This window comes from Hippichthys cyanospilos, chromosome 16 (assembly GCF_059441005.1).
Source record: "Hippichthys cyanospilos isolate Australia breed blue-spotted pipefish chromosome 16, RoL_Hcya_1.0, whole genome shotgun sequence".
In the NCBI taxonomy this organism is placed as follows: Eukaryota; Metazoa; Chordata; class Actinopteri; order Syngnathiformes; family Syngnathidae; genus Hippichthys; species Hippichthys cyanospilos.
The window spans coordinates 2,935,412-2,953,380 of NC_142384.1; the positions used below are offsets into that span (position 1 = coordinate 2,935,412).

The following is a 17,969-nucleotide window of genomic DNA, read 5'->3' on the forward strand; positions in this document are numbered from 1 at the left end:
CTGAGAGGATTATTGGTGCTCCACCCCCCTCCCTGCAAGACCTGTACACCACTCACCTCAGCCGCAAAGCCATCACGATTGTCACCGATACAAGTCACCCTGCACACAATCTGTTCAGCCTCCTTGCCCTCCTGAAAGAGGTACAGGAGCCTCCGCTCCCGCACCACCAGACTCAGGAACAGCTATATCCACCAGGCCGTGAGACTGCTGAACTCTCCCGTTTTTCCACCCGTTAAACTTGCTGCTGCCATATTTATTAGGGCCCGAGCAGCTACCGCTGCGAGAGCCCTCTTGTTTTTCTCCGGATTATTATTTAGGGCCCGAGCAGCTAACCGCTGCGAGAGCCCTCTTGTTTTTCTCCTGATTATTATTATTAGGGCCCAAGCAGCGACAACTGTCATTTGTCAGAAACTTCACAGACACATGAAGATTCAAGCCCTTAACACATGTGTTTAATAATTTCTTCAATTGCTTACATGGCCACCTAGTGGCAAACAAAAATGTCAGTCTGATGTCTCGCCAAAACGAACAAGGTTGCTGTATTTGGACCTAGATGGTCTTATCTTTTCAAAACTTCATATATGTGATGGGTTTCCAATGCGGAACACACCTATCAGCGTATTTTTTGTCGTAGTGCGAGCGCCACCTAGTAGCAGCCAAAAATATAGCTTTTTTTTAAACGTTTTTATGTGTTTAGCTGAGCCCTTTGAAGTAATATAGCTGAAATTAGGTCTGACAAGCCTCTAGACAGTCCTGCTTACATCCACCAAATTTTACAAAGTTTCAATAATGGCCGTGGCCTCTACTTCCATTTTCATTTTCATTGGAACATGAAGGTTCTTAACTTGTATGACTTATCAATAGAGGGCGTGGCCTCTATGCCAACTCAAAGTCCGATGTCTCGCCAAAACGGTAAAAGTTGCTGTAATTGCACCTAGATGATCTGATATTTTCAAAACGTCATATATGGGATGGGAGTCCAATGTGAAACACACCTACAAGCCTATTTTTTAATCGTACTGCGCCACCTAGTGGCAGCAAAAATTATAGCAATTCCTTAATGTTTTTATGTACTCTGCTGAGCTCCTTGAAGTGATATGCCTTAAATGTTGTCTGAAAAGCCATTGGCCACGCCTAAGGCCCTCCACCAAATAGTACAATGTTTTGACAATGGGCGTGGCCTATAGGCAGTGCAAAGTAACACAACTGTAACAATAAAAGCTGCAGTAACTCAACCCACACTATCTCACCTTCTCTAAATTTTACATATTTGATAAGAGTCCTGCACTGAAGTCATCTACAACTAATTTTTCTTCGTTCATACTCCTTATTCATACTCCAACCTGTTCATACCCCAACGTGCACAGGTCTGTGAGGGCCCTTTATAGCTGCTTGCAGCTCTAGTTTTAATTTTTTTTATAAAGATTTTGGGTTTGGAGCTGCTACTTTGACTAGTAAACATTTCTGTTTCAGCACTAGATTTCAGCAAAACACTGACTTGCGTTGAAAGTGTGTTGTCAATAATAATTACTGGGCTTGAATAACTCTTTCGCGGCTTCTGATTCCAAAGCCTCTGTTGTATGAGTGTCTTGTTTGGTGGTTTTGTTTGTACTTCCAGGTATTCCCAATTCTCCCATCAGGTCACTATCATTTGAAGAAAAGGATATGGTCTCCATGAGAGATGAGTCTTTTTAGTGGTCTGAGGGAGAAAATTCAACAGAAGAAAATAGCCATTTTAAAAATGAATTGCATAATGCTGTTCTTATCTAGATCTGTTAAAGCTTCATTAAACAACAAAAGATTGAATTTTGAATCACAACTGCCACAAAATGCCATAAAAAGAAACTACAAATTCCCGTCTTCACTGACCCTGCAAACTCCCTTCTTCGTGCGCAACTGATTTGTGAACAGCTTAAGTGGTAGACTGCAAATAAGGGAATTTTAAAGATGCTCTGGGGTAAAATCTTGCATATTGCAGTTTCAACTACAATGTTCAGGTCAGTGAGATTAGTTACATTTTATCCATTAAAAAAATATACCAAATTCAAAACAAGGGGTCAAACCTTAACCCTCAAACAAAAGGTTATCTTCATCTGAAATGGTGTGTCACAGTGTTAGGCATATATCTGGCTTGGTCTGTATCAGTTCAAGGAGGATGTCTTCCTCCACTGCTGTGTTCATCAAAAATGTCAATTTCAGATTCGCTATGAAGTCCAAACGTGTTCTGCACTATAAGGAAAATGCCATTTAATCACATTAAGTTATTTTGACTGGTTATCCTCACAAGGGTCACGGACATGCTGGAGCCTACCCCAGTATCCCAATATAAATTTATAAATTCCCTCAAATTTAGTACGGTTTTCTCACCCCAACACACCTCATTCAAATGATTAATTCATGAACAGGAGCTTGAAAATGATCCTAATCACTTGAATCAGGTGTGTTTGTGAGAGAGAGGCTTCAAAAACATGCAGCATACCAGCCCTCGAGGACTAAAGTTCTGACACCTATGGTTTAGGCACAAAAAGTACTCCATTTCCCATGAGGCCTCCGGGCGGCCATCTTGGACATTTGACGACATAGACCGAAGACTCCAACTCCCATCAGCCCTCATAGGCGGCCATCTTGGATATTTGATTAGACATCTCATGTCTAAAAAAGCGGCCGCCATGATTCATTCCTGCCCCTTGCGTGAGCCGTTGAATGTTCCCGAAGTTGATTGGCTGTCGCGACGCGAAACGTGGAAAAAGTAAAAAAAAAAAAAAGTAAAAAAAAAAATAACAAGGCGAAATTTTGCTTCTCTTGACCGCGCGCGGCCATTCGCGTCCATCGCGTTGCCCGACGTGCATTAGCGCCCAGTCACATGAACTCCATTGAATACAAAACAAACCGCTCCACTTTTTCGCCTCGTTCATGTTCGGTGTGCGCGTACCATTAAACTAAATCATCTCCAAATCATTAATTCGGGTGCAGCCCTTGTGGTCCGGTACCAGTTGAGCCGCTGACCGGGGGTTGGGACCCACTGGTCCAAAGGGTCGATCGCCGTACGGACTCACACAAATCATATTTTATTTTTTACTAAAGAAGGGTTCAGTGAATGAGCATTTGAAACTGTGGGGTTTGGTGCCTCCAACAAGGTTAAGAACCACTGCTTTAATGGCTTCCTTGTTCTTGAGAATTGTACCGATTGTCTAGCGGTTACGGCCATACTCACTAGCAAGGTTAACTATGCATGCGCTTCCTTCGTATTTTTTTACTCCTTTTTATCTCCTGTTTCGTTTCTATTGTCATCATCCTCACGTCGTAAGATGAAAAATACGTAAAACAGAGGGTTTGTAAACCGGGGGCCCACTGTATTTCCTTATCGTGCCATATTTCACTTTCAGCAACATGGTGGCAACACTGCAATTAATTAAGGAAATGTGACAAGCAGATGAGTTAGGTTTCAAAACCAACAAAATATATTGATGAATATTTTTTGAGGTCATACGATCTCAGAGTGGCATTTATCCATAATTCATCTTTTTAGCAAAAAATCTGATTTTTATGTTTCCTCTTGCAATATCTCCATTTGCGTCTGACCTATACTAGTCTTTCCAACTTTAGGTGTTTCCCATAATTAGTAAGTTTACTAAGAACACCCTTGCACTAAAAATGTCAATTTTTTTCCTCATTTTATTTTACACATAATTCCTCAGTTAATTGTCCTCGCCCAAATTTTGTAACCTTTTTTCTTTGCCAGTCTTCATCCCATTCCCACCGTTCCAACTTTAATCGATTCCTCCAATGCCCCCTATTCCATGAATTTCATTTTCCTCTTCCCACAATTCAAAATTTACCAACAATTCCACTTCTTTCAGTTTTTCCCTTGTATCTTCTACATTATTTGGCCTATTCAAACCGTTCAGACTTTAATCGATTCCCCAGATGCCCGCCATTCCATGAATTCCATTCTTTCTCACAATTCAAAATTTACCCACAATTCCACTTATTTAGTTTTTTCCCCTGTATCTTCTACATTATTTGACCTATTTAAACTGTTCCAAATTTAATCGATTCCCCCGATGCCCGCATTCCATGAACTCCATTTTTCTCTTCCCACAATTCAAAATTTGATCACAATTCCACTTTTTTTCAGTTTTTTCCTTGTATCTTCTACTTTATTTGACCTACTCAAACCATTCCAACTTTGTATTATTCACATTTCTTCAAAGATTCAAACCATTCAGACATTCCACATCATTCCACCATTTAACACCTCTCTCTACAGCTTTTTCACATTCACACACAATATCTTCAAGAATTGCACATTTTCGAGTTACTTTAAGAACTTCCAGTGTTAAACATGGTTGATCAACAAAGAACAGCTTCCCTGCATTGAGCATCCAATCACATATTGTTCAAAGGCGTCAATATTGGCTTCTGATGGCCAATATTCTTGAACAACAGGAGATGTTGGACAATCAGGTAATCTCTGCACGCATAAACACTACGACGGCAGTTTGTGAATGAGATTTTAGCACATGCTGAGGTTCTGCAGCAGCGCAAGCACCAGAGTGAGCTTGACGCAGCCCAGCGCTGTCGGAGTAAGTAAAGAGGCCGCACAGCCGGAGGACGTGGTAAAGGCATTGAAAGTGCACGTGTCTGAGTTGCCCACACCGTCCACCACCAGCAGCTCCACGTCGGGCGAGATGCACAATGACTGGTAAGTCACCAGCATGACGTTGCGGTCATCGGTGGCCGGTCTGAGGAACAGCGTTCCATTGCCCTGCGTCAGGTTGACTTGCTCCACACCCGTACCGTTAGCGCCGTCGCTCACCCGCAACATCAGCTCCCACAGGAGCTGGCTGCCATTGCAGTTGACAATGGACAGCACTTGACACACGGGAGCCGCGGAATCTGTATTCTGCCAGGAGATGGCCAGGGGTCAGAGGATGACTACCGCTCGCGATGACACAGGCCGGGACACTCACTGGGTTTAGAACGGACATCCTAAGGACAACATAATTGATGTCATCGTTGTCTTCGGGTCCCTCTGCCTGGATGACGAGCGTGACGGCTTCGCCGGACGGCGTGTCAGGCGGCACAGAGAGCGTGGCTGTGCCGTTGACCCTCACGTCTGCCTCCGCCGGAAGAACGCTAGGAGCACTGGCGGTGTAGAGCGGTTTGTTTGTGAAGACCCGAATGGAGATGTTCCCTCCGGCACCTCGAGCGACGACGGAAAATGGCACCGATGACAGCATCCCGGCAATGATGTTGCGCTCCGCTTTAGCCTAAAAGGGGACAACATGGGACACAGCATCGAACAATGTGCCTCAGTTGGCCGGCCACCGAGTGAGCGAGCAAGCGAGCGCTCACCCTGATGGTTAGATTGGATGCTCGGAAGCTGGTTCCCGACTCCCTTTGAAAAGGAAATACTTGGCCGGTGGCGTTCACCTGGCGTCCCTTCACGCGCACCACAAATGGCTCGGACGGAATGCTTTGGAACCTGACCAGGAAGCTGTCCCCCTCCTGCGGCTCCACGAGCCCCGGGACCTCTGGCCATTCCGCCGAGCTGAGCAGAGTCACCTCCGTGACGTTGGCCGTGTCACCGCCCGTTAGTGTCACCAGCATGCTAGCGTTGGTGCCTTGGAAAGAGAAGAAGCTTTATTACCCAAGGCCAGACTGCTCCGTGTTGAACACGCCCACCCTAAGAGGGAAGTCATCTCACCTGCTGAGGGACGGCTGTCCAGGATGTTAAATGTGTTCTGTGAGGGGATGTACTCAACAAAGTCGAACAGGAAGTCAAGGGGACTCTGACCTTTAATAACAAATGATTTAGCAAACAAATGGCATCTTTTCTCTTTTCCGCTAAAATAGGATTCACACTCACCCGTGGCCCTCAACGTGTATGGCGTTGCCGCCTGCACTCCTACTTGCCATTGTCCCACTTGTGGCGGAAGCTGCAAAGTGCGCAAGTTTCCCAGCACATTTGAGAAGCCTGCGCCGCTCTCGTCGATGTCCTGCTGATTGCCTGCAAAGACATAAAGTCCGCAAGTGCCTTCAGTCTGACGCCAAACAAATTTCTGTCTGTGGTGTTCACTACCATTGTTGCATGAGTGAGTGTTTGTGCATGCGTCGTTTGTGCTGTGTTTCACCATTAGGGTCGATGAGGGTGACGCGTGTAGGACTTCCTGTAATGAAAATTTGAACATTGCTGGTAGTTTGGTCAACATCAAAGGCCATGTTTTGGCCCTGGCCTGAAGGCCTGGTCATCCGCACAAGCGTCACCTATGAGAAAAAATTCACACATGGTCAGCCCTTAACACGTGTGTGTGTGTGTGTGTGTGTGTGTGTGTGTGTGTGTGTGTGCTGGTGTGCGTGTGTGTGTGTGTGTGTGAGACCATCTTGCAAGGGCCATTACCAGAGAAGAATTTAACATTTGCCCAATGATGGCGGTGGCATCCGAGAGTTGCTCCTTGTCCACTTCTATGACCAGGCCTCCAGCGGCATCCGCCAGGTCTCTGTATAACTTCGCATCCGATTGCGCAATTCTGAAGCCAGTCGCTTGCTGCCTGCGGCCCCGCTTCCTGTTTGCGGACGTTCCCGTGATCAGGAAGTACACCTGCATGGGAAAGAGCTTTTAGAGCGGATGTCAGTGCAGCACAAAGCGAGAGCCATGCAGCACTCACCACAGATTGAGTCTGCTCGATGAGAGTGATGGCGGCGGACTTCAGATCTGGGTCTTTTGCTGGTGCATCGGTGAAGAGAAAGATGGCCGAGCTATGGGGAGCATTCGTCAACGCCAACTTGACATGGAAAAGGTGATTATAGACTTGTCAGACTGCCAAAGAAGACCTCTAAAGCAGGGGTGGCCAAGTCCGGTCCGCGAGAGCCACAATCCAGCCTGTTTTCAATATGTCCCTTCGACCAACACACCTGCCTCAAATCAGGGTCGTTAACAGAATTCCGTGAAGCAGGCCGATTAGGTCATTATTTGAATCAGGTGATTTGGTTGTTGGGTATGATCAAAAACAGGCTGGATTGTGGCTCTCGAGGACAGAACTTGCTCGAAAGAATTGAGCACAAAGTGCTTACTATCATCCTCATAGTAGTTTCTTTCACTCCACCTATGCCATAATATGTTCAGAAAGTGAGTCTATTCCTTCATTGTAAACTTCATTATCACTGGCCTTATTGCCTACTAGTGTGTATTTTATGATGTTAATTGTGTGGTATAAATCTGCTCGAGGAAGTGAACACAATAAGAAATTCATTGTGTAGTCTTAATATGCATATGAGAATAAACCTTTGAATCTTAAGGTAGAGCACCTGAAGGCCCGAGAGGCTCAACTCTCCTTCGTCTCCTCCGCCACTCGCTGCCAGATCATCAACGAGGCTCTTGAAGACTTCGGGGTCACTTGTCCGAATCAGCGGCCCCAATCCTGAACCAAAGAGAGAGATGGCGGATCGTTTTCCTTTAGGAGTCGAAAGCTGATCTCCGCCTGGAGCTGCGGTCCGAGTCCTGACCTGGATCGTTGAAGGGCACAAGAATGTAGGACAAAGGCTCGTTGTCGGTTCCCACTCGGCTGTCGACAAAGGCGGAAGTGGCGCTCTGCACGGCCGCGATATCGTCGCTCATACTCTGTGTGGTGTCAATCACCAAGCACAGAGCTTTGCCGGAGCCTCTGGAGATTCCCAACATCCTGATTGAGGGGGGGAATATGGGTTATGCCGCACCCAAAAACCAAAAGGCCTTTGCGCGAATGTCTTCGGCCATGTATGTGAGGCTCAGCATACTGGAGAAAGATCCCATTTCCCGCAGCCATTCGAATGTTCTCCAGGATCTCGCTCGTCGCCGCCGTGGCCAGTCGGGCTGCCCGTGAATGGAGAAAGCCGTGCTCGGAATCAAAGGTGTCTTTGTTGATCCCGCCGGTGGGTGGGATCCTGCTGGTCACGTCCAAGCGTCCTCCATGGCTGCACTTTCCTGTCCAACGGCACACTTGCTAAGATTTTTCTAATTCCGTCATTTCCACGTACATTTCATTAAGGCACGAGATAGGTCCTCAAAATGCTGCCTTACCATTTGCTTTATTTTATTGTGGCCATAGTGGCGTCGCAGAACCCATTTTCAGGGTTGTGTTCGGATTCTGACTAAATGTCATAATTAATTAAAGTTATGGCACCAGGTTATGGCGGTTTAGAGTCCACGCTGCCATGGCTTTTGCTCTTTTTGCCCTAACTCGAGAAATGGTGGACTAACCCCTGGATTCTACACAATTGCTTCAAGTCTCCTCTACACTGCACCAGCCTTGCTCATGAACGAGAGCGGTGTCTAGTACTGTTGCACACTAGTGCACTTGGAGTGCATAAGGACGTATGCGTGGTTATGCTTTTGTCCTGGGAATGACTACGCATGCATTCATGCGGTAACTTTTAGCCGGACGAGCCGCCACCTGCCGTCATTGGCATGTACAATGGCGGTCCTGCCATCACGTGAAGCCGAGCGTCCACGGGCGCGGTGGCCACCAGAAGAGGGTTTGGCTGGTGTTAGGCTTGGCTTACCGGCGGGCTTGCTGTCGATCCCGGGAATGATGCCAAAGTATCCTGTGGTGAGTATCTGGTCCTGGATGACGTCCTCTAGGATGTTGTTGCTGCAGTCATCTCCGTCACAGCTACGGCAGGTAGGCCTGCTCTCCTCTGCCAAAAGGGGAGCCTTTAGTAGCCCCTCCACTTCCACACACACACACACACAGACACGCACATCCCCCGCCTACCCGCGATGTTGCCAATGCTGGTGTCCGATCGAATGAGGTTGCCGTTTGGAAAGGTATTCCCGTTCTCCACCCAATTACTGTGGCTGTAAAAGTCCTTGAGGTTGGAAGCAAGCAAAGTGTCTTTGTTGGTTTGATTGTTTGGCAGTTTGAGCAGGCTTCTATGCTAATAGAGATCACCTGTAGTGTGTGGAGGGCCTCTCCAAGGTTTTCCTGTGCCAATTCAAAATTGCGCTCCCTGTTGTTGGCCTTGACAGCCAGCAAACCAGCCAGGATTATGTCGCGTCCACCGACCAAAGCCTCGTTATCGAAGTGGAAGCTGGCGTTGAAGGGTTCCAGCAGGTCCACGCGCACGTTGCGCAGCGTGATGGACGTGACGGCCTGCTGGAAGCTCTTGATGGAATTTGTCCCCCTGCAGGCCACGGCTACCCCTGCGGCGGTGAATGGCTGCGACTACGCACAAGAAACACTTAACAAGAGTCATGTCTTTATTCATCATCATTTGTCATCATCTTTGTGGATTGTTTTCTCTGAGGCTAAACGATTGAAGGGAATGCATTGGGGAGCCGGGCGCAGGTGCTGGCTTCTTCCTTATGGCTTGATTTCTCAACTTTAAAGCTGATGGCCTTTTATAGAACAAAGCCTAGCCCATTCGGCGTGTTGAAAGGACGGTCGTAGAACACCTATGGACTTTGAATGAGATCGTGCACTGATGTTTACATTTTGACCAGAGTAAGCTCCATCCTCCAGCTGACCAGAGATGCGATGTTTTTGCCCTGTCGTTTCCCAACATCAATAGAACAGTTGTTTTGATCATAGAACAGCTACGCACATGCACACACTGCTACACACACACACGCATACACACACCCTCTCACACAATGCCAGGAGCAAGTATAGAACCGAGACGGGATCTCACCGGAGGTGTGAAGTTGCTGTTCTCGTCTTGAGCCAGAGCACGACACACCTGCACAGTGATGTTGAAAATGGCGTCCCGAGTAATATCCTGGTGACTTAAGGAACTTCCCGGTAAAACTCCAAATCCCCAAACGCTGCTTCCAAGCAGCTTGATGACGAAAAGCACTAAAGTGGGCCACATGTCAAGCTGTGAGCGGTCGGCACCAAGGTTCTCCTCCTTTGATGATAGAAATGACAAACGTAAGAAGACGGGTCAGGTGGCGCCCAACCTGTTCAACTGGTTTGCTTGTGGTTGACGTTATTCCCCAAAGTTGATGCTCTTGCCTTGGAATGTCAGGTTGAAGCACCTGATGGACCTGTTAGGCAAATATCTGGAAGGTGTGTGAGATATTGTGCTACCTAAGAGAACATTGAAAAATGAGGAAGTAAACTTGAAAGTACTCAATAGAAACATGCATCACTTTTGCAACCCCAGTTAAATATAAACAGAACAAAAAGGGAAAAGAAACAAAACCAAACTGAAGTGAGCCTCAACAACTATCACAACATTGTGGAACAAGTCAATCTACCTATGTATGTATATATATATATATATATATATATATATATATATATATATATATATATATATATATATATTTTTTTTTTTTTGCTTTCTTCAGGTCAACCTATTTATGTACATATTTTTATAAATAGATATCAATGAATATAAATAGGTATATGTACATTGAATATACAACCCTTAGGTGAACATTTGGTAAGATTCTTCTGTTGTTGGTCTACTACAATGTGTTTAACCGGATCGCATATGTTTGTTTGGTTAGAATTCTCTGATTTGATTGATTGATTTTTTTTTTCATCGGCTGCGGTAGGGACTGTTGCCTGCCTCTTCCTGGATTACTTGGACATCACACTCCATGAACTTTTAGGAACTATTCGGAAAAGAGTATATTGTTTGTAATCTTTGGTGATTTTTTTGACTGTTGAATGTTGTATTAAGTTTGGTGATTTATCATCATTGGTACCTGTAGGAATCATTTTGAGTAGTTACTACACATTTGCCATGATAGTATATATTTACAGCATAAATGAGTGTTTTCAGCTTGGGTGTGGCTACAAGAGGACGACTCGACTGCAGAGTGCAAACAGCTGATAAGGAAATATTGACGATGGAGCCCCGGGAGGTGACGTCAGGACCCCTGGGCTCACACACACTACCAGATAATGTGAAGATTGATAAAGGACTCTTGCTAATATTAACACATAAACAAGTATACTGTCTGCCAATTTTACATGTTATCAGATGCCTCTGTATCATATAAAATGGGGGGTTTGGAAGTAGCGAATGTGCAGTGAACAAATAAACGCTACACTCCTTCTCTCTCTCGATCCCACTCGAGAAGAATAGAAGCTGTGTGCCTTTTCTCTCTTTATTGTCTAAATATTATAAATGTCTATTTGGTGAACCTGACAGTACCTAAATCTTAAAGGGGCGCTATACTCAAATTTCAAATTATAGTAGCCATTAGTGTATTACCTTAAACACATAATAATTGTTTAAAAGAGATAAAACAGGACGAAAATAGGACTATTATATATATACAGTAGGCCCCCGTGTTACAAGCTTAATCCGTTCAGCGGCTAGGCTCGTAACTCGAATTGCTCGTATGACGGGCAATCCAAACCTATGTTAATTAGTGAATGCATGCAACGCGTGCAAAAACCTTAGGTAAAAACATCACGACTTTATACACATATTAAAAATTAGTAACATAATCTACTGTACAGTTAAATTAAATAACATAAATATACAAAGGAAAAATGACATTTACCTTTGGGGCGACGTGACTTGAGCTGGTGGTGGGTGGAGGCGGAGGTGAGCAGGGACGAACCCGCAGAATTTATTTTTAATTTTTTTCTTAAACGAGAACTTTTCTTAAACAAGGACATATCACCGGCGATTTCCTTCTCTTTAACCCATAATAGAAGAAGCCTATCCATTTTGTTGTTGACCGAGGTCCGTCCCCGTAGCCTACCCGATAGTCCGGCTAGCATTAGCCCTAAGAAGCCTGCTAGCCGCGGTGAGCCTGTTCGGACGCATAATCGTTTTAGCCCCCTCGCTAGGCAAACTCCATCTCAGTCTACTGGCTCCCGCACATTAGCTATAGGGGACTCCATCACCCGTAACATCAAGCTTAAAACGCCAGCCACCGTAATGTGTATCCCTGGGGCCAGAGCACCCGACATTGAAGCTAACCTTAGGGAGCTGACACGCAAGAGGCCTAGACACCAGTTTAGTGCAAACAACACTAGCTACTCGGACATAGTGATACATGTCGGCTCCAACGATACTAGAATGAGGCAGTCTGAGATTACAAAGAAGAACATAGCTAGGACTTGTAATCTCGCTAGAAAGATGAGTCGGCATCGAGTTATTGTCTCTGGCCCTCTGCCTGCGAGAGGCAATGATGAGAGGTTTAGCAGATTATTCTCGCTTAACCGGTGGATGGCTAGTTTCTGTAGAGAGCAGGGTTTCCAGTTTGTAGATAATTGGCCCTCTTTCTGGGGCCGACCCGACCTGCTGAGGATGGATGGCCTTCACCCTGACTGGGAAGGCGCCATCACTCTTTCTAGAAACATAGATTACTGTTTGAGCCGTCCATGACTTCTCACATTAGAGCATAGGTGTCGAACTCCAGTCCTCGAGGGCCGGCATCCAGCATGTTTTCCGGTTTTCTTTCCGAAACACACCTGATTCAAATGATTAGTTCATTAGCAAGCTCTGCAGGAGCTCCAAAATGATCCCAAACATTTGAATCAGGTGTTTTTGATGGAAAAGGTTTGAAAACATGTAGGATACCGGCCCTCGAGGACTGGAGTTCGACACCTGTGCATTAGAGCATGTCGGGTCGCAGACGAGTAGCGAGCCTGCTAGAACGGGTGTGGAGTCATTAAGGTTAGAGTTAACTGGCACTAGGCTGGACTGCTACAACACACATAGCATATTCAGTCTAGGTCACTGCAATCCACACACTGTTTCAATAAATAATGCTGAATGCCCTAATGATAAGATTTCTGCTGAGGTGGTGTTGATTAAGGAAAATAGCCCTGCCTCTTTAATCAGTAAGACTAGTGACAAAGTACCTGGGCAGAATATTAATATTAATATGTGTGTTGTACCCATCAACAACCAAATTCCTGTCATGTTTCTGTTTGTTCTGTGGGTTCTCTGTGTTGTTTGTGCCTAAGCAGAGTTCAATTCTGCCAAGGGGGGGGGGGGGGGGGGGGGTCACCAGCCTTGCACACCTGTTCCCCATATTAACACACCTGTTCCGGCATATTAATACTAATATGCGCGCTGCAGCCGTCAACAATCGAATTCCTACTTTACTAACATTGCAACGAGGTTTTAATTACTCAAAATACAGAGCAAGCCCCAGCCATAAAAATCTTGTTGGTATTAGTACTACCAACATGAGGACTCAGAGTAGTCCAGGAAAAATTTCCCAGTTTAAATTCGGCTTCATAAATATTAGGTCACTCCCCTCAAAAGCCCTTCTTGTAAATGATCTTATTACAGATCAAAATCTCTGCGAAACCTGGCTAAAACCAAATGAATTCTTATCATTAAATGAGGCCTCACCCGCAAACTTTGTGGGCTCACATGTTGCCCGTCCTTGTAAAAAAGGGGGGGGTGTCGCCCTAATTTCAGAATCTGATTTTAGGCTTAGCACGAGCACTAGTCACACCTTCAAGACATTTGAGGCTCTGGTTATGCGATCGAGCTCCTCACCACCATTCTATGTGGTAGTTATTTACCCTCCTCCCGGTCCATACTCTGGATTCTTAGATGAATTCCCTGAACTTATGGCTGACTTAATAACTCACACAGATAATATATTAATTATGGGTGACTTCAATATTCATATGAACTCCCCATTGGAGCCACGTACTGTAGCTTTTCAAGCAATAATCGATGCATTTGGCTTTACACAAATAATAAAAAGCAGCAACACACCGGAATGGTAATATCTTAGACTTAGTGTTAACCCACGGCCTAACTGCCTCAAATGTCACAATTCTGCCGCATACTAACGTTATGTCTGATCATTATCTTATAACATTTGTCCTAGCTCAGTGTGGTCTTATTGTCCACAACCAAGGCTTTAAAAGCCGTGATATTAACTCTTCAACCACTGCTGCACTTTCTGAATTACTGCCTTCCGCAACAGCTGCCTTTCCGTCTTTCACTGGTTCAGTCGATAAGCTCGCGAATGATTTTAATACGGTTCTTTTAAATTCCCTAAACTCTATTGCGTTTACAATTTTTACAAATATTAAACTGCCATGGTGAGATAATTTTTTATGTTTCAAATGTAATTTGCACCCAAGAGTGCAATTAGTTCTGTTCAACTGTTACAAAAAAGTCAAAGTGTTAAAAAAAAGTGAAGTTAAGTGAATATTCAATTCATTCACAACTTGTAGTTGCTCCCTTCTTGGGTTGAGGTTTTTTTTTTTTGTTTTTGCTGATAGAAGCATTCTGGGATGCATTTCCTTTGCAAGGCGGTCACGCTTTAAAGTAACCAATGTGTGCAGAACAAATTTGCATTCTTTCTCTGATTGGTTCTTGGCCAGGAAATGCAAGATAGAATGTTTTTAAATTTCCTGTTTAAAGACGTTTTTTTTTTCTTTTTTTGTGGCGAATTTGTCGTAGTTCAAATTTATCCAAACCTATGTTAAATAGCTAATGCGTTTAGAACTCCAGGTAAAAACATAAAAAAATGAACATACATATTAAACATTGGTACCAAAATATGTTAGTAAGTGCTACGTATATATAATATGCATGTATACAATCAGAAAACATCATAAATTAAACATATAGAAAGGATTTATTTACCTTTGAGTGCCACTTGTTATGCCCATATTCCCTTATAAGGATTGCAGCATCGTTTCCATACAAATCATCTTTTTACTTCTCTCTTTAACATCACTAGCAATCTTGAGACCTATGGCTAACCCTTTCAACTTTGAATTAAGCAGTAAAATCCACTATAAATACGATTTTGTAATCACTCACAATCAAATAAAGCTTTATTGTTCCGCTATTATGTAACAAGTGAGGCCGACAAATCGCAGACCACCAACTCCATGAGGAGACATAGACAAATAGCAGACCAGCATTGTAATAATGCATTGCATGGAAGCAGTTAGACGGCAATAGTAAATAAGTACAATTACCTAAAAACGCCAGCAGAAACAACACAATTACAGCCAAGCTCCTAGGGTCATGACAGTTGTTTTGTTCTCATAACCGGGAAAAGGCTCTCTCTCTCTCTCTCTCTCTCTCATATATATATATATATATATATATATATATATATATATATATATATATATATATTAGTGATCCCTCCTACTTGGGGATCTCTGATATCATGGTCTCAGTACTTCGCGGGTTTTTCCAGGAAAATTAAAAAATATTTCAAAATAAAAAAAAAAACATTGAAAAAATGTGCAAAAATGTACAAAAATTGAAAAAAGCAAAAAAAGTACATTATACAATACTGTATTCATCAAATAACGAAGTAATATTAGTTAATAACTATGTTAAGAATTCTTCAAGCGTTAGAGTTCGTGACGTTTTTTTAATCTTATTTTGAAATTAATGCTTTTAATTTGTCGGGTCGCGTTGCATTTCCATTTCCTGTTTTACGTTTTCTGTGCGTCATTCGGCTCGTTACAGTGACGTAGTGAATGACAACGTAAACTCATATTTATAGTTTATTATCATTTATGTTGATAACGCACGCTACTGCCTGTTTAGTAAGCGATGAGTGTTTATTCTATTTATGTGTTCGTTTGTGTAGAGGTTGCATTTTACAGTTAGTTAGTTGTTGTTAACCCGCTAATGTCGGCTAAAAATACAGTTCATTCATTTAGTTCAATTCATAGATTAAGTGTTTATATGTTAGTTGACTGACTTTAAGGTTGTTGTTGATTTATTATTCAACAGATACTACATGATACACCATACATGAGCCAAAATAAATGTGAAGTTCAACGTGATGACTTGCGTACTCATTCACCGGAGTCTTGGTGCAGATAACCAGTCCTGAGAACAAATTCTCAACAAAATAAGTAATATTAGTTATTTAATGAATTTACAATAATGTTAATAAGGATAATGTAATGTTAAGTAATAGGAGAAAGGAAATAAAATAGGCAAAAAATACAAAAAAACGAATTGTTTATGGTTACTGCGGCTATATTGGGGCGTACACAGAAATCTAGGAACTGATACCCTACTTCGCGGGTTTAAGACTTCATGGGGGGTTGACAGCCCCCATTAACCGCGAAGTAGGGGGGAATCACTGTATGTATATATATATATATATATATATATATATATATATATATATATATATATATATATATATATATATATATATATATGATGTCGTGTGAGTGTAAGACAAGCGAGAGTTACAGAGGTAATACTTTTTATTTTATAATATTTTCGAAATTATTTAGTCCCACCAAGGAAAAAAAAAAAAAAAACAATATCAAAAACAGGTGGTCAAAATGCAGTTATAGAAATCAGGTTTGTTCTTGGAGTTCAAAATATTTTCCACACGAAGTACTAATAAAAGCAAGAAAATAGATGATCAGAATGTAAATACTTGAAATAAAGTCTGTTCACTGGTTTCAAAAGTACTGGTTCGCAAGGTTCAAATAGAAGTCAAAGTCCAAATAAAATCTGTTCTCACTTCTTTCTGGCTTTGGCTTCAGTAGTTGTTTCTTTTTTTGTCTAGATTGTCTCTTGTCTCCTCCAGATTTGCCCGGTCTTTTCTCTCTCTCTTTCTTCCCTATCAGCCAGGCCTCCTGCTTATATCAAGAACAAGGGTATGTAGGGTCTTCCCTCCACTACACGTCCCCTTGTGATGCCACTATATATATATATATATATATATATATATATATATATATATATATATATATATATATATATATATATATATATATATATATATATATATATATATATATATATATATATAAAGTATATCTTAGCCCCTTTCTTCTCTCTTGTAGTAAATATGTTGAATTATTTATTTAATCAATTGCATCTTGTGGCAGCATGTCAAGGTAAGCACAAATGATAAACCACAGACTATAAACATGTCAACTGGACATGGATGGCACAAAGTGAAAGGAAACCTCAAATCAGATGAATAATAATATGTTTCTAGAAAGAGTGATGGCACCTTCCCAGTTAAGGTGAAGGACGTCCTTCTTTAGCAGGTCGGAGGGCCAATTATCAAACTGGAAACCTTGCTCTCTACAGTAACTAGCCATCCACTGATTAAACGAGAATAATCTGCTAAACCTCTCATCACTTAGGGCTGATGCTAGCCAGACTAGCTGGTGGGCTACAACCTGCACTAGCTGACGTTAGCAGTCATATGTGTCCGTCTGATCTACAATTATCAAACTACTCTGCTCTAGTTGACGGACACGTCCCTCTAGCAGAGAAAGCCTCTCCATGAGATTGGTGCAGGTGTTACAAGTTACTGATGCGGTGGAGGAGCACGAAGCCATGCTTACCTTAGTACAGCCTAGCGAATACTTACGTTAGCAGAGCTGCGCGAAAAGGAGAACGAATGGAGCTAGTAGCTGTTCAGAGAATCGGCGAATCACTCGCTAACAAAGAATGGAACCAGTCCTCAAAAATAAAGGAAAGAAAAACACCGGACACAGGTCAGATGGGTGGTAGAATACAAAAATAGAGAAAATAGAAATAGAAAAATGTTGTTCGTCTCTCCAGCTAGCGCTAAAATATCAGCAACACCTGAAACTCAAGGATCCTGTGGTTACAGGCCAAGGCACAATATGAGGTAATATCACTGAATTTAGACTTTTTGCTGACTTATATTTCTTTTCATATTCTTTCCTTATCAACACAAAAAAAACCCTCACCATAAAATGCTCATACTTCTGTGAAGTACTTGCTCTGGTGATAGTCATCACTGCTAATATAATCAGTCTGAGAGCAGCAGTAGCAGCCTATCATGATGAGATTGTCTCTCGAATATTCAGATGGCCTTTACTTCTACTTTCACTGAGACTCACACTCCTAGTGCACACAGCCGCACAGATGGAAAATTCAGGAACTTATGATTATGGATAAGTATGGTTTGCAAAATTAATGTAGAAAAGTGCTTTCTCAATTTTCTCTTTTTTTCCACTTACCATTAAAATGTTTAGTTTCTTAAATGCAAACTGACTCAACAACGA

The 17,969-nt window shown here is 42.8% G+C and overlaps 1 protein-coding gene across 1 annotated transcript; it reads right to left on the bottom strand.

Moving 5' to 3' along the window:
- Positions 1 to 3,987: 3,987 nt before the first annotated feature.
- LOC148410178 (von Willebrand factor A domain-containing protein 7-like) lies at positions 3,988 to 9,926 on the bottom strand. The gene is made up of 15 exons (XM_088437972.1): positions 9,673 to 9,926; positions 8,934 to 9,206; positions 8,757 to 8,850; positions 8,545 to 8,679; positions 7,780 to 7,966; positions 7,510 to 7,685; positions 7,312 to 7,424; positions 6,672 to 6,788; positions 6,404 to 6,604; positions 6,138 to 6,270; positions 5,873 to 6,013; positions 5,711 to 5,800; positions 5,359 to 5,627; positions 4,974 to 5,273; positions 3,988 to 4,906 (listed from the first exon to the last, which is right to left on the bottom strand). Exons 1-15 carry the CDS (start codon positions 9,850 to 9,852, stop codon positions 4,517 to 4,519), a joined length of 2,799 nt encoding a protein of 932 aa, XP_088294098.1. The 5' UTR covers positions 9,853 to 9,926; the 3' UTR covers positions 3,988 to 4,516.
- Positions 9,927 to 17,969: the final 8,043 nt, after the last annotated feature.